Source organism: Chlorocebus sabaeus, chromosome 8 (assembly GCF_047675955.1).
Source record: "Chlorocebus sabaeus isolate Y175 chromosome 8, mChlSab1.0.hap1, whole genome shotgun sequence".
NCBI classification, from domain to species: Eukaryota; Metazoa; Chordata; class Mammalia; order Primates; family Cercopithecidae; genus Chlorocebus; species Chlorocebus sabaeus.
In genome coordinates this window covers 144,498,577-144,512,414 of record NC_132911.1, presented here as the reverse complement: position 1 = coordinate 144,512,414, position 13,838 = coordinate 144,498,577, and the positions used below count along the sequence as shown (strand labels likewise).

At 36.4% G+C, this 13,838-nt stretch overlaps 1 protein-coding gene across 35 annotated transcripts in view; it reads left to right on the top strand.

Annotated features, from left to right (window-relative positions):
- Positions 1-13,838, top strand: part of PTK2 (protein tyrosine kinase 2) — a 355,066-nt gene that overhangs the window by 148,792 nt on the left and 192,436 nt on the right. For all 35 annotated transcript variants that reach the window (XR_012093771.1, XM_073018384.1, XM_073018416.1 and 32 more), the window contains 2 exons: positions 8,497-8,576; positions 8,848-8,910. Coding sequence is in view for 34 of the 35 variants with exons in the window: in XM_073018384.1 (XP_072874485.1) it covers positions 8,497-8,576; positions 8,848-8,910 (143 nt within the window). In the remaining variant the exon portion in view is untranslated. The remainder of the gene's footprint in view (positions 1-8,496; positions 8,577-8,847; positions 8,911-13,838) is intronic.

Here is a 13,838-nt window from a genome sequence, read left to right as displayed (position 1 = left end):
TGGGTGACAGAGCAAGACCCAGTTTCTAAAAATACATATATTTTATACATACATATATATGTATATATTTGGTTTAGCCAGAGCAGAAATAAAATTACTGTGTTTAAATTATTTCTACCACCACTCCTATCCCATGAAAAGAAGAGAGGGAGGGAAATAGATAGATTACAATAAAATACCCTAATTTTATTATTTCTCTTTCTGAAAATTCATCCACGTTCATTTTAGGAGGGGTAATGAGGAAAACACTGACAAGTGTTTGAGTGTTATATTACTGGTTGGACATAATTATTAAGGATGCACATAGTTGCATTAAAAGATGGCCTAAATGTGACTACCAATGTGGAAATTTCAATGACTCACTAAATATTTTGACCTATTTGTGAATATTCTGAAATATAGTAATCAGCATGCTCTAAAAATAAACTAGAATCTTGTTATTAACACTATTCACTGTAGAGCAGGAATTTATAAAAATGAGTTTGACAATAAAGCTAATGACTCATGAGAAAGCAGGAAAAGTTTGTTTTACCCTGGAATCAAATTTTTTATTTGCCATATAACATTTATTTTTTCTCTCTCAACTTTCAGTTGTTAAAGTTATAAGTATTTCATTGGCAACTTTTTGCAAATGGCAGTGTCTGTTAGTTTGAAGGCCAGTGTCCATGTTTAGTCAAGAAGTCATATTAGTCTGCATTGAGGGTGCTGAACTTGTATAGAAATCTTTTAGCACTGTTGAAATGTTCAGCTCTTCAGATGCCTGAGCCTGATGTGAGTTTGTCATTGTTTACTCCTACCGGAGTTAAGACTTAGAATGAGTATGTCCACCCATTAGCTTTTAAATGACATTAAATAATCAGTGGTTTCCTTGACAAAAGGAGTTTCAGTAGGAAGTTGAAGAGAATACTGAGTCTAGAACTGCAACTTAACTCCATAATATAGAATCTAAACTTAACTATAGAATCTTGTGAGGTGCCGGGACGTACATACTTCTTATTGGTCAACTTCGTTTTATTTTTATTCCAGTTTTCTTTTTTATTTTTACAAGTTTTCAGATAATTGTATCATTAGAAATTGACTTCCTTCTCTATATTTTCTTGGCCTTAAAACTGTCAGTTAAGAAGCATTTTGAAATTGCAGGTCTAAGAGGGAAATCTTAGTTTAAGCCTTAGTTAAGCCTGGCATTCTCAGTATGGGAATTAACAGCTGCCCTTTTCCAGACAAGCTAAAACGTAATATAGGTCTGACTCTCTTATTAGAAGGTTTATTTTCTGTGCTTTGAAGATTTAATTGTGTACATTTCTTCTCCCCTTTTCACTCTTGTGTATTTTTGGTAATTGAAGGAGAAGCACTCATGGTTAATAAAGAGTGTAACATTCATACACACGTGTGTTTATTGCGGCACTATTCACAATAGCAAAGACTTGGAACCAACCCAGATGTTCATCAGTGATAGACTGGATTAAGAAAATGTGGCACATATACACCGTGGAATACTATGCAACCATAAAAAAGGACGAGTTCATGTCCTTTGTAGGGACATGGGTGATACTGGAAACCATCATCCTGAGCAAACTATTGCAAGGACAGAAAACCAAACACCGCATGTTCTCACTCATAGGTGGGAATTGAACAATGAGAACACTTGGACACGGGAAGGGGAACATCACACACTGGGCCTGTCATGGGATGGGGGAGCGGGGAGGGATAGCATTAGGAGATATACCTAATGTAAATGACGAGTTAATGGGTGCAACACACCAAAATGGCAAATGTATACATATATAACAAACCTGCACGTTGTGCACATGTACCCTAGAACTTAAAGTATAATAATAATAATAATAATAAAAAGGTGTGACATCATATACAAAAGTTTGCCAAGCAGAGACTCTGGCCTGAACTTGAGTGTTTAAGGTATGTGTTGGAGGTCAGTCTCATAGGCATACAACCGCCTACGTGACTGACCTCATTTATTCACATTCCAGACCCTAGAGAGAAAACAGGTGTTTACCATCAAAACAGTGTGTGCATAAATTATCTGGTTCAAATTGGTGGCCAGTTTTTTCACCAGTTGGTGGTCAAATTTTGGCCGTCTTCAGGTATGCAAAAGTGCTCTTATCAGACAGAACATTTCAGGGGTTTAGTTTTTAAGAGACTAAGGGCCAGCCCTGAAAATTACCTTTCTTGGGAATGAACAGGATTTGAACATCCCAGACCTGCCGCTGAGTTAACATTTTCCTGCATAATTTGCCTTTTCTTTCCTGGAATTAGGTTACTTCTGCTCAGTCTTCAGCTCTTAATTTAAATGGTGCTTTCCATGTAAAGCACCATTTACTTGTGCATAGTACCTGTACATTTCTCATATAACATAATACACATTTAAAAATACAAAATTTGTTTTATTGAGGTATAATTTGCATACAATAAAATAATCAATTTAAGTATGCAGTTTAGTAAGTTTTGACATTTGTATACAGTCCGGTAATTACCACTTCAGTCATGATCTAATACAATATAGGAATAAGGAAATTGATATTGGCAGAATACTGTTAACTAGACCGCAAACCTAATTTAGATTTCACTAATGTTTACACACACTCAAGTGTGTGTGTGTGTGTAATTCTGTGCAGTTTCATCACAGGTGCAAATGTATGTAATCATCATAATCAAAATGCAGAACTATCCTGTGAACACAAAGAAAATCCCTGTTGTGTTATTAGTCACATGCTATCCCATCCCTAACTCTAGCAACCACTGATCTGTTGTTTATACATTATGCTTAACTGTTGTTAATCTGTGGTACCTACCAACAGGGTGTGCATTCAGTGAGAGCAAATAAGAAGTCTGTTTTCTTCACCGCTGTATCCACAACACAGTAGGGCATGGGTTTTAGGTACTCAATTTATTGTCTTCAGTAATTTAATATTGAGAATTGACTTTTAATCCTAATGCCCTGATATTCCAAACTTTTAGATGAGATTTGTTAGAAGATGTCATGAAAAAAGTCCAAGAAATAAAGGAAATTTTTGAAGTTTGAGAAATCAGATTGTATGTGTGCATGTGCTCCCACCCAAGTACACATGGGCACACACACAGTCAACATCAGATTTTCTTTTAAAAGATTGCTATGCAGTTGGATTCTTCATTTACTACCTTTTTTTTTTTTTTTTTTTTTTTGAGGTAAAGTATCGCTCTGTCACCCATACTGGAGAGCAGTGGCACGATCTCGGCTCACTGCAACCTCTGCCTCCTGGGTTCAAATGATTCTCCTTCCTCAGCCTCCTGTGTAGCTAGGTCTAAAGGTGCACACCACCATGCCTGCCTAATTTTTGTATTTGTAGTAGGGAGATGGTTTCACCATGTTAACCAGCCTGGTCTTGAACTCCTGAACTCAGGTGATCCACCTGCCTTGGCCTCCCAAAGTACTGGGATTGTAGGTATGAGCCATCATGCCTGGCCCCTTCATTTACTTCTGATAAAATTTGGGGTTACTTAACCATTATAAATGGACAACAAAGAGAGATAATGGAAACACTTGTTGTCATATAACTTTATGGTCTATCCTCAATAGAACATTCAAAGTAATTATTTTTAAATTAAAATTTACCATTACCTTTGTGTAAGTTCCATGTATATTTTATTCACTACAATATCCTGGCACATGATAGTCATTTTGTAAACATTTGATAAATTAATGAATGCGTAACTGTTAAATACTATGTTAAATGACATTGAATTGTTTAAACGTATATAACTCATTAAGGTAGCATAATTGTTCATTTGTATCTTTTTTTTTTTTTTGAGACGGAGTCTCGCTCTGTCGCCCAGGCTGGAGTGCAGTGGCCGGATCTCAGCTCACTGCAAGCTCCGCCTCCCGGGTTCACGCCATTCTCCTGCCTCAGCCTCCCGAGTAGCTGGGACTACAGGCGCCCGCCACCTCGCCCGGCTAGTTTTTTTGTATTTTTTAGTAGAGACGGGGTTTCACCATGTTCGCCAGGATGGTCTCGATCTCCTGACCTCGTGATCCGCCCGTCTCGGCCTCCCAAAGTGCTGGGATTACAGGCTTGAGCCACCGCGCCCGGCCTATTTGTATCTTTTTATAGCTTACGTATGAAAGAGGAAAAATTAAATTAGGATTAATTTGGAGCTGCCATTGAGTTCCTTCTATATATAAAATACTTCACCGAATCTGACAAAAACTCAAGTCAACTAGGCTCTGAGAGTAAAATTACTTGCTTTTGGTCACCCAGCTAGTAAGTAAGCCTAGTCAGTTTTACCTTTGTCTGCCCTCTGCCCTGTCCTCTTTCGGTGCTACCAAGGAATTCTGAGTCCAGTTGATAAATTTGTGTAGCTGTTAGAATATTCAAAAGAGACCAAAATAAGACAAAATCTCATGTGGTAGCCAAAGCATTGAGTTGACATATGCAATACATTATGGAGTAATTTAGCATCAATATTTTCTATTAGAAAATGTGAACAGTTTTTATATTAAAACCTGTGCTTCATTCTATTGCAGAGTGAGATGAAGGAACTCCTTAATACACATACAATACTTGCACAAAGAAAGAAGTCCAAATCCATCCTAGTTTTTTTTTTTTCTTCTTTTTCTTTTTTGATGCGATCTAGGCTCACTGTAAGCTCCACCTCCCGGGTTCACACCATTCTCCAGCCTCAGCCTCCAGAGTAGCTGGGAGGCGCCTGTCACCAGGCCCAGCTATTTTATATATATATATATATATTTTTTTTTTTTTTTTTTTTTTTTTTTTTTAAGTAGAGACGGGGTTTCACTGTGTTAGCCAGGGTGGTCTCGATCTCCTGACCTCGTGATCCGCCCACCTCGTCCTCCAAAAGTACTAGGATTACAGGTGTGAGCCACTGTGCCTGGCCCATCCTAGTTTTTTTTTTTTTTAGAGACAAAGTCTCGCTCTTGGCCCCCAGGCTGGAGTGCAGTGGCACGATCTCAGCTCACTGCAACCTCTGCCTCCTGGGTTCAAGTGATTCTCCTGCTGTAGCCTCCCGAGTAGCTGGGATCATAGGCACCTGTCACCATGCCCAGCTGATTTTTTGTATTTTTAGTAGAGATGGGGTTTCACCATGTTGGCCTGGCTGGCCTCAAACTCCTGACCTCAGGTGATTCGCCTGCCTCCGCCTCCCAAAGTGCTGGGATTGCAGGCATGAGCCACTGTGCCCAGCCAACAAATTGATTTTTAAAAATCAACTTTCAGAAGTCTTCTTTTGGAAGAATCTTGCAAATTTCCTGGACCTGGATATAATCCACAATAGAAAAAGAATACAACACAGTGACAGTGTTCCAGCACCTTAGGAGATACATGTGAATCTGTTGTGGTTGATACTCGGGATGCAAGGGTAAATGAGAGGTGGTTCCTGCTTGTTAATCTTCATTCTAGTAGAGAATAACTGCACTGTGGAAGAGTTCACAAGTTGTAGGTACAAACTAAAGCTGGAGTTTTAGGGGTTGATAGATCTGGATTTTGAATCCTGACTTTAATACTTGCTTAACACAAAGTTAAGTTTTCTGATCTTTATATATAATAGGACTACTAAACTCTACCTTGAAGAATTTTTGTAAAGATCAGAAATATATGTAAAATGCTTAGCGTAGTAACTGGTCCCTGGTGGATACTCCTTAAGTAGGATTATTATCTGCTGCTATCATTTTGATAATTCTTTCAGGCTTTTTCTGAGTCTATAAAATGGGGATGATAATAGTACCCATCTCACAGTGATGGTCTGATGATTAAATGAGATATTACGTGTAAATCTGCTTGACATGGTGCTAGGTATATATACTTTATAGAAACTTAAATGCTTGATAAATTTGGTTTCACAAATGATAACAGTTCTGCTGGGAGTTAGCGAAAGAGAGGTAGTCAAGAAATGTTTTATAAGGGAAATGAACAAAGTGTGTACATAATTCTGAGTCTTGAAGCCCAGCCTCAGGATGTGACCTCGCTCAGTGGCTTGAGAGAACACTCTCTAGAGCCTAGATAACAGGGAGCATTGAGACACTGAACAGAGTTTGCTTTCTCTCCGGTGGCAGAGGGGAAGCTGCTTTGGGGCTTGAGGGGAGGATGCGGGTCTGTGGTGATGCCTTATTCTATTTCAGATCTATACTCTTTGCAGAATGCTTTGATCACATCGGGCCACAAATAGATTTCAGTCTGTGATCACACAGTTCTGATAATCGAGATTAAAGCTACAGGAAAACAACTCTCAGAACTTTGAAATCATTCTCATAAATGAGATTTTTAAAATGAAGATTATTAAATTATAATTTCCCCTTTTTCATTTTTACAATACAAATTTCATTTTGATGATGAAATATAGCATTTGATTATTTTTCCTACCTGTGAATAGTGTTTAAAAATTGTGGCAATTAATCTTCAAGATTAATTGAATTTCATAATGGTGCATTTTCCTCAACATGTAATTGGTGGTCTGCAGTAGTTCCTCTGAAATCTGCATCAGACAACTAAAAGCCACTGAATGTTTCCATCAGAGTAGCTGCAGTATTTTTCTGCCTATCTAAATTCCTATCTTGGTTTAATTCTTGCGCCTTTATTTTTGTGCTCGATAATAAACCTACTTATGATGCAAAACAGGCTTTAGATTGAGACTTATTTTTTGTTTTGTAGAAACAAGAGCCAATTGAAGTTAAACAAATCGTTTTAGACCTAAAGCTTTTTACTTAACTGACTGGATTAATTCAGTTGCAGTTGATCAGTCTTGAGTGCCCGCTATGTGGAAGTAGTAGAAACTGTTGTTCCTTGTAAAAGGATGGAAAATACATATGGAAAATAACATTTATGTACCCACCCCCCAGTTTGATGACTGTTCACTCATTTGTTTACTCATTCATTCAATAAATATTTATTGAGCACCCAGCTAATGCAGAAAATAAAGAAAGGTTTTAAGACAGAATATTCCTTAAATCAGTAATAGCACATAGTTGTCTACTGCTAGCTGAGGGAATGTTTCTCCTACTTTAAGAGAAAATAATGAGTAAATGTTCATACTTTTTAAATGCATATTAAGTTATGAATTCCTGCTAGGTTAAAGAGAGTATGCCCATCTGATGTCTTTTATCTTCTCTGTAACAGAGATATGGCAGGCTTACTGGAGGACGTATGAAATCAGTGAATTGTAGAGCTTCCTAGGCAAGCATTATTCAATTTCCAGATAGTTTTAACTGGCCATTTGAGATTTGTCTTCATGAGTTGAAAGTGGAGTTTATACTATGATTTCTCCAGCTGCTCATCTAAGCATGAAGAGGATGAGTGGGTAGGTTCAACATGGCTTGGGTTTACCAAGCAATTCAAACAGAGGGATAATAGGAGACAGGGGAGCTGGTTGTCTTTACAAGGGACGGTCATAACGAGGAACCATCCAGTATGAAGTAGACAAAGATTGGTGTGGAGTGAGAGGTGAGTTAACTGGGGATGGAACTCTTTGAACAAATGAGCTAGCAGGCTAGGAGGCAGTTGTTGAAGAACAGGATGTTTGAAAATTTTTTTAGGGCAGAAGTCAAGACACTTTTTGTGTAAAGGGTCAGAGTAAATATTTTAGACTTTGAGGAACGAGGCAAAATGGAGGGTATTATGAAAGTACAGAACAAGAGAGAAGACAAATTTGCACAAATTTTTGTGTTGATAAAGTTCATAATAGAGTGTAGGTTTCTAGTAACACAGGTGTGCTGCTGAAGAGAATGGGATGCTTCTTGGAGGAAGCGGGGATAACATTTCATGTGAGGTTCAAAATGGGTACACATATCAAAATAAATTGCAGATTTTAATCTCTTCAGGCTAATCTACAAGGAAATGGTACACATTTCATCTTTGAAAATGTGTTCACAGTGACAATTACTTGCAAGTATTGATATCACTCTTATCAGCTTTTAAAATTGAGTTTATTCATTGTTTAGAAGGCATTTCAAGAATTCCATTAGATTCTTGTCTTTGCTTTAGACTTTAAGCTTGTATTACTTTGCAGATTAATCACTTAAAATTGATGGTTAGATGGAAACACCTCAGCTGCACATTTAAATGGATTTTGAAGTATGTAAATCCTTTGCCTTTTCATTGGAGTCCAAAATATGCTGCTGCAACTGTAGTTTGAGGTCAGAAAATATATCTGCAAATTTTTGTAGAAATGGAAATTTCCCTTCTTGTTTTCACTTTTGACAGCATGGGAAGGGTGTGGAGCAGCTGAAGGTTATTATGATTCAGACTCTATTCATTGTTTCTTAATGTCCCATTTAAGTGGTCATAGATTATATGAGCTTTTCTTAATAGGAGATCGTTTTATTTCTTTAATATTTTTTGGGTATAACTCATGTTTATATCTTTAACATCAAGCATAATTACTGACACAATGTAAACTATATGAAAGGTACTCAGGAAACATTTATTGAATGCATATATCTAATATTTTTCTTTTAAAACAGTGTTGTTTATCCTATTCCTTTTGTTGTAGGTGAAGAGCGATTATATGTTAGAGATAGCTGATCAAGTGGACCAGGAAATTGCTTTGAAGTTGGGTTGTCTAGAAATACGGTAAGATGGTAACTATACATTGAGGCCTTTATCAATTTTTAAATTATTTTTGAATATTTTGCAGGTATTTTCCTTTTCTTCATAATGATTATCAGTGAAATACTGAATAAAATTTGAGTAAATTATGAACTGTTGGTTTGGTGCAAAGGTAATTGCAGTTGTTGCCATTGATTTTATTTATTATTCAGATGCCTCTCCCCCAGTTTTTATCATTTAACAACATAACCATTCTTTATATATACATATAAATGTATGTCTTCCCTGATTTTAGGCGATCATACTGGGAGATGCGGGGCAATGCCCTAGAAAAGAAGTCTAACTATGAAGTGTTAGAGTAAGTATTATACTTATAAGCTATACCTGCAAATATGCGGAACTAAATTATTTCGTAGTTTATCTTAAAATTAAATACTGATTCTGAAACACTACTATTTCTAAAATTTTATGTCTGGAAGAGGAAAAGAACAGAATCCTTGATGACATTAATTGTGTTAGTAAACATTTAGATTTGTTGATAGATGTCTTAAAGCTAATATTGTATATGGCCTGTTAACACACACATTTTGTCTGTGTAGAGTTAATCATAGCAAGGTGATATTTTTTCTAATTTATATTGAATTCTACAGCGGCCTATAAATTGCTTATAAATTATTGTTCGTATTCTCTGTATAAGTTACTACAGATTGTTTTTCACAAACGGAGATACGGAAGTTACTCACTGCTCGTGTATCAGAAAGATCTAGAATAACTAGAAATTTTTCCAATAATGAAATTAATTTGTGCATTAGACTGTTACATTAGATTGTATTAAATTAACCCAATCTGGAGTTTACATTGTGGGAGGCTAGAAGCCCTATACTTCATCTTTTTCATAATTAATTCAGCAAAAGATAATTGAATATTGAGTCCTTTGTAGCTAAGTGCCGGAGATTCAGAAATAAAACAAAATTTTAACCCCCAGGAAGCATTTCGCTAAAAGGAAGACTATCAGACAAGTAAGCAAAATTATAACATAATGTGCTAGAAATGAAAGTGGAAGTATCAGCTGGGTGTTTGCAGGAGAATGGTGCTTGATGTGTGAGGTGTTTTCACATCGAGATGTTATTTAACCTAAGTCTTAAAGAATGAGTGGTTCACAAAGTGTAGGTATGTGGGGTTTGTTGCATGGGAGCCAGGAAGCCAGTCAAGAGGATAAATCAACATTTGCAAAGGCATAGAAACATGGACCATCAGGCAAAGGTTAGGAAACTCTAAGTTGGTTGTGAGTAGATAGAATAGCATTCTTATGAGGGAGATAGGGACGTGTATACAGGGACCAGGTCGTTACCTCTCTAGCACATTCTTCAAAGAGTCTGGACTTAGCCTTTGAGCATCGCTGACTCATCATTTCAAGCAGGACAATTATATGATGAGATTCGCAAGTTAGAATTTCATATTTGTGAGATTAGAATTTTATTAAAGAAGACTGAAGATGGAAGCAGTGAGCCAGGAAGCTGCTGTACCTTTCTTGTCCATATGAGAATGATGAGGCTGTGAGACAGAAGGAAGCAGTGGCCATGGAGACATGGGCTAGCAGAGGCAGAGTCTGTGTGACTGGAGCCTGATTATATTTGAATCAAGGACAGGGAGGAACCCAAGGAGTCTCTTGGTTTTCTCTCATGGGCCACTATGGATACCAGTCACAGAAAAGGAGTGTGCTTGAGGAGAAAGAAAACAAGTTGCTTGGAGCATGTTGATTTTTAGTTCTAAGGGAACATTCATGTTTTTTAAAATGAAAAAGGAAAAATCACTGTTCGTTTATTTCATTGTTATGAAATCACAAATACCAGCAGCATTAAAAATCATCTCTTATGGTACTCTGTGCTTAGATCTTGGTTTCTAGTACCATTCTTCAGTGGAAGGAACCAGAGCTCCTTGGAAAAATGCAGTTCGAAGGAGAGGAGAAAAAATACAAGGGTGAGCCCTAGAGCTGCTTGTAGTGCCAGAAAGAAGGAAGTGCTCAAAAAGCAAAACGATGGGGCCGTGTCAAAGGATGAAGGAGCCAGTGGAAAAAGTTCCCAGTGACAAAAGCTGGAACAATTCGAGCAACAAATTAAGTTACATAGTATTAGATTATAACCCAAAGTATGAATACCCATGAATCCATAGTAATATAAATACTTGAATCAATAAATATTTAAAGAAGCAGTGACAAATTTCCTCTACAGAAAAATTCCAAAAAATTTATATAGATTCCCTCTCTCAATGGAGGTGGGAATCTCACCTCTTAACATATGAGCTACATTTAGTGGCTTGTTTCTAAAGAGTATAATAAGGAAAGGAGGTGTGGGGAAAAAGTAACTTTACAGTGAAGAAACCTGACAGGCATGACCTCAGCCAGGTGGTCAAAGTCAGCATCACCAGTGATCAGTAGTGTTGATAGTGTGCAACCATGATGTAATGTGTTGAGAAAGACACTTTACCTCTGTAGCCTTCCTCATAACAAAACCCCATAACCTGAGTCTAATCATGAGAAAAAACATCAAACAAATCCGTCTTCAGGGACATTTTACAAAGTACCTAACCAGTACTCCTCAAAATTGTCAAGGTGATGAAGGAAACAGTGGAAGTCAGAGAAACTCACATATCTAGGAGTTGCCTAAAGAAACATGATGATTACATGTAATGTCGTGTCCTCGATAAGATCTTGGAACAGAAAAAGGATAGGGAAAAAACTGATGAAATCTGAGCACAGAGTTTGTTAGTCATAATATATTCATACTGGTTTATTATTCGTGACAAATGTACCAAAGTAATGCAAGATATTAATAGTAGGGGGCCTGGGTGGGGGCTATACAGGATCCTCTCTTTGTAACTCTTTTGTAAATCTAAAACTATTGTAAAATAAAAGGCCTATCTAAAAACAAAATCCTGATGGGAGAATTAAGCAAGTAGTTAGAGATGATCTAAAAAGGTACAGTAGATGGCGAATAGTTATGTGAAGTCAAGAGAAGAGTGCTAGTTCAGTGGCCTGACTGAGTTACATACAGGGAGAGGACTCCAGGAACACATGTGATCATCTTTCAGGGTCACTGTGGAAGCCTACCCTAGTGTAGTGACTGGGGAAAAAGAATAATGTGATTTGTATTCCACCTATCTCTATGTGAGGCCAAGACAGGAAAATGAAATAGTAACTGAGAGATAGAGTCTGTGTGAGAACCAGAGGTGTACAAAGGAATGAAGACAGCCAGACATACTGTCAGAAGGATACAGGAAGAGAGATACTTGAAAGAAATTTCCACGAATAATACATTGACATGTTTTTAATCGCCAAAACAGTTAAAGAAAAGCAGATTATCTGTCAAGGTGAATTTCTGAATGGTATGTTTGGAGAGAAGAATTTTAAGTTTAAGATCTGTTTGAAATGAAAGTCAGATTTTGCACTGAAGTTGGTGTAAATTGGGCTTATTTCTAGAAATTACAGAACTTCAGATGATCAGAGAAGAGATGAATAGAAGAGGACAAATTAGGGCTTTAACCAGTGCTTTCAAAACGTTACATAGTTTTTGTCAGGGGTCAGTGAAATGGAGAATATGAGAATTGCTATACATGTCTACGGCCATACCACCCTGAACGTGCCCGATCTCGTCTGATCTTGGAAGCTAAGCAGGGTCGGGCCTGGTTTGTACTTGGATGGGAGAATTGCTATACATAAGTAAGGGCTTGTGATTATTATTGCTTGAAACAGGAGAACTAGACAGCATGAGTTTGTAAATTAGATCCTTCTTAGAGGACTGCATGGAAAGTTGAATGATCCGTTGTTTTGATATGGCTGTTTCATCTTAGTTAATTTATATGTGCGATATTTAAAGTAAGTAAATATGACAGTTAAAAGAAAGAGGAATCTTGAGTTTCTTGTAGTTCTAGGATATTATTGTGCTTATTTTGCTGTCCCCTCTTTCTAAATTCCTGTGCTTTTGTTCCATGATACTGATTCTTTGCAATTATACAACTTGTGTGAATTCAGCACCCTGTCTCCTTGTAAGTAGATTAGTTGAGTGACTTCTTGAAGCAGAATATCTGGGTTCAAGTCCTTATCACACCTTGACTATTTTATTTGCCAAGTTTTATTAGTAAGCTCTTGGTGTCTGTTTCTAAACGTGTAAAATGGGGATATTGGTGATACATATATAGGAGCGTCGTAAGGAGTTAGATGAGATAATTTATGTCAAGAGCTTAATACATATTGTACCCAACACTGAATAAATGCGGACTGTAATTATGATTATTATCCATGGAAGATACTGATTGTCAGTCAGGATAAAAACCAAACTGTAGAGTTTCTTTAAAGAGCATTAAGAAAAAAAAATGATAGAAAGCAATGTTATTGTTCATCTGTTGATTTAATTTTGAGTCCTTTTAAAATGATTTTTAATTTATTTGTTTTCAAAGGTAATAATACATTCTAGTTAGAGAAACATTGAAACTACACTGTCAAATAAGAAAATTTTTTCAACTCCTCTTACTGATAACCATCATCATAGTTTTAGTAAATATCCTTATAGCTCTCTGTTTTAACACTTGTGTGCGCATTCAATGCATAGTTTTAATATAAGTGGAATGATCCTATATGCGTCTTGCTTTTTTGTTCAACTTTATATTTAATAGATCTTTCCATGTGACTAAATAGAAATATACATTAGTATATAGTCCACCCAATGACTATATAATACTATATTTAAACAGCCACATAATAGTGGACATTCAGTTCAGGTTAATAACAGTGTAAGGCATGGTGCCATTTTTTGTTCATTTTTGCCTATGTGATAGGCAACAGATGATAACTTGCTTTATATTAGTTTGATTACTGGTGATATTAAACCTCTTTGCATATATGGCCATTTTTAAGTTTTTTTTGTAAATTAACTGTATTTTAAATAAGCTTTTCTAATATGTTTATTTTTTCTTTATTGATCTTAAGCAGTCTTTGTCATGTTAACACTATCTTGTAATGTTAGTTCTGTATTTTCTTTCCTAGCTCGTCATTTTCTTTCAACTATATGTATATGGCTCTCATCATACAGAAGTTTGTCTTTCTTTAATGTAGTAAAATCGTATTTTCATTTTGGTTTTTGAGTTTTAAGATCCTATTTTTACAAAGGCATTCCAGAAGTTAAGATTGTTAAATGTTTGTTTTGAAACTTTTGTGCATTCATTTCTGTTTTTACATTTTCAAATGTGTGGGTTTTAAAAATATTTTCTTTTTAAATTAACTTTTGACTT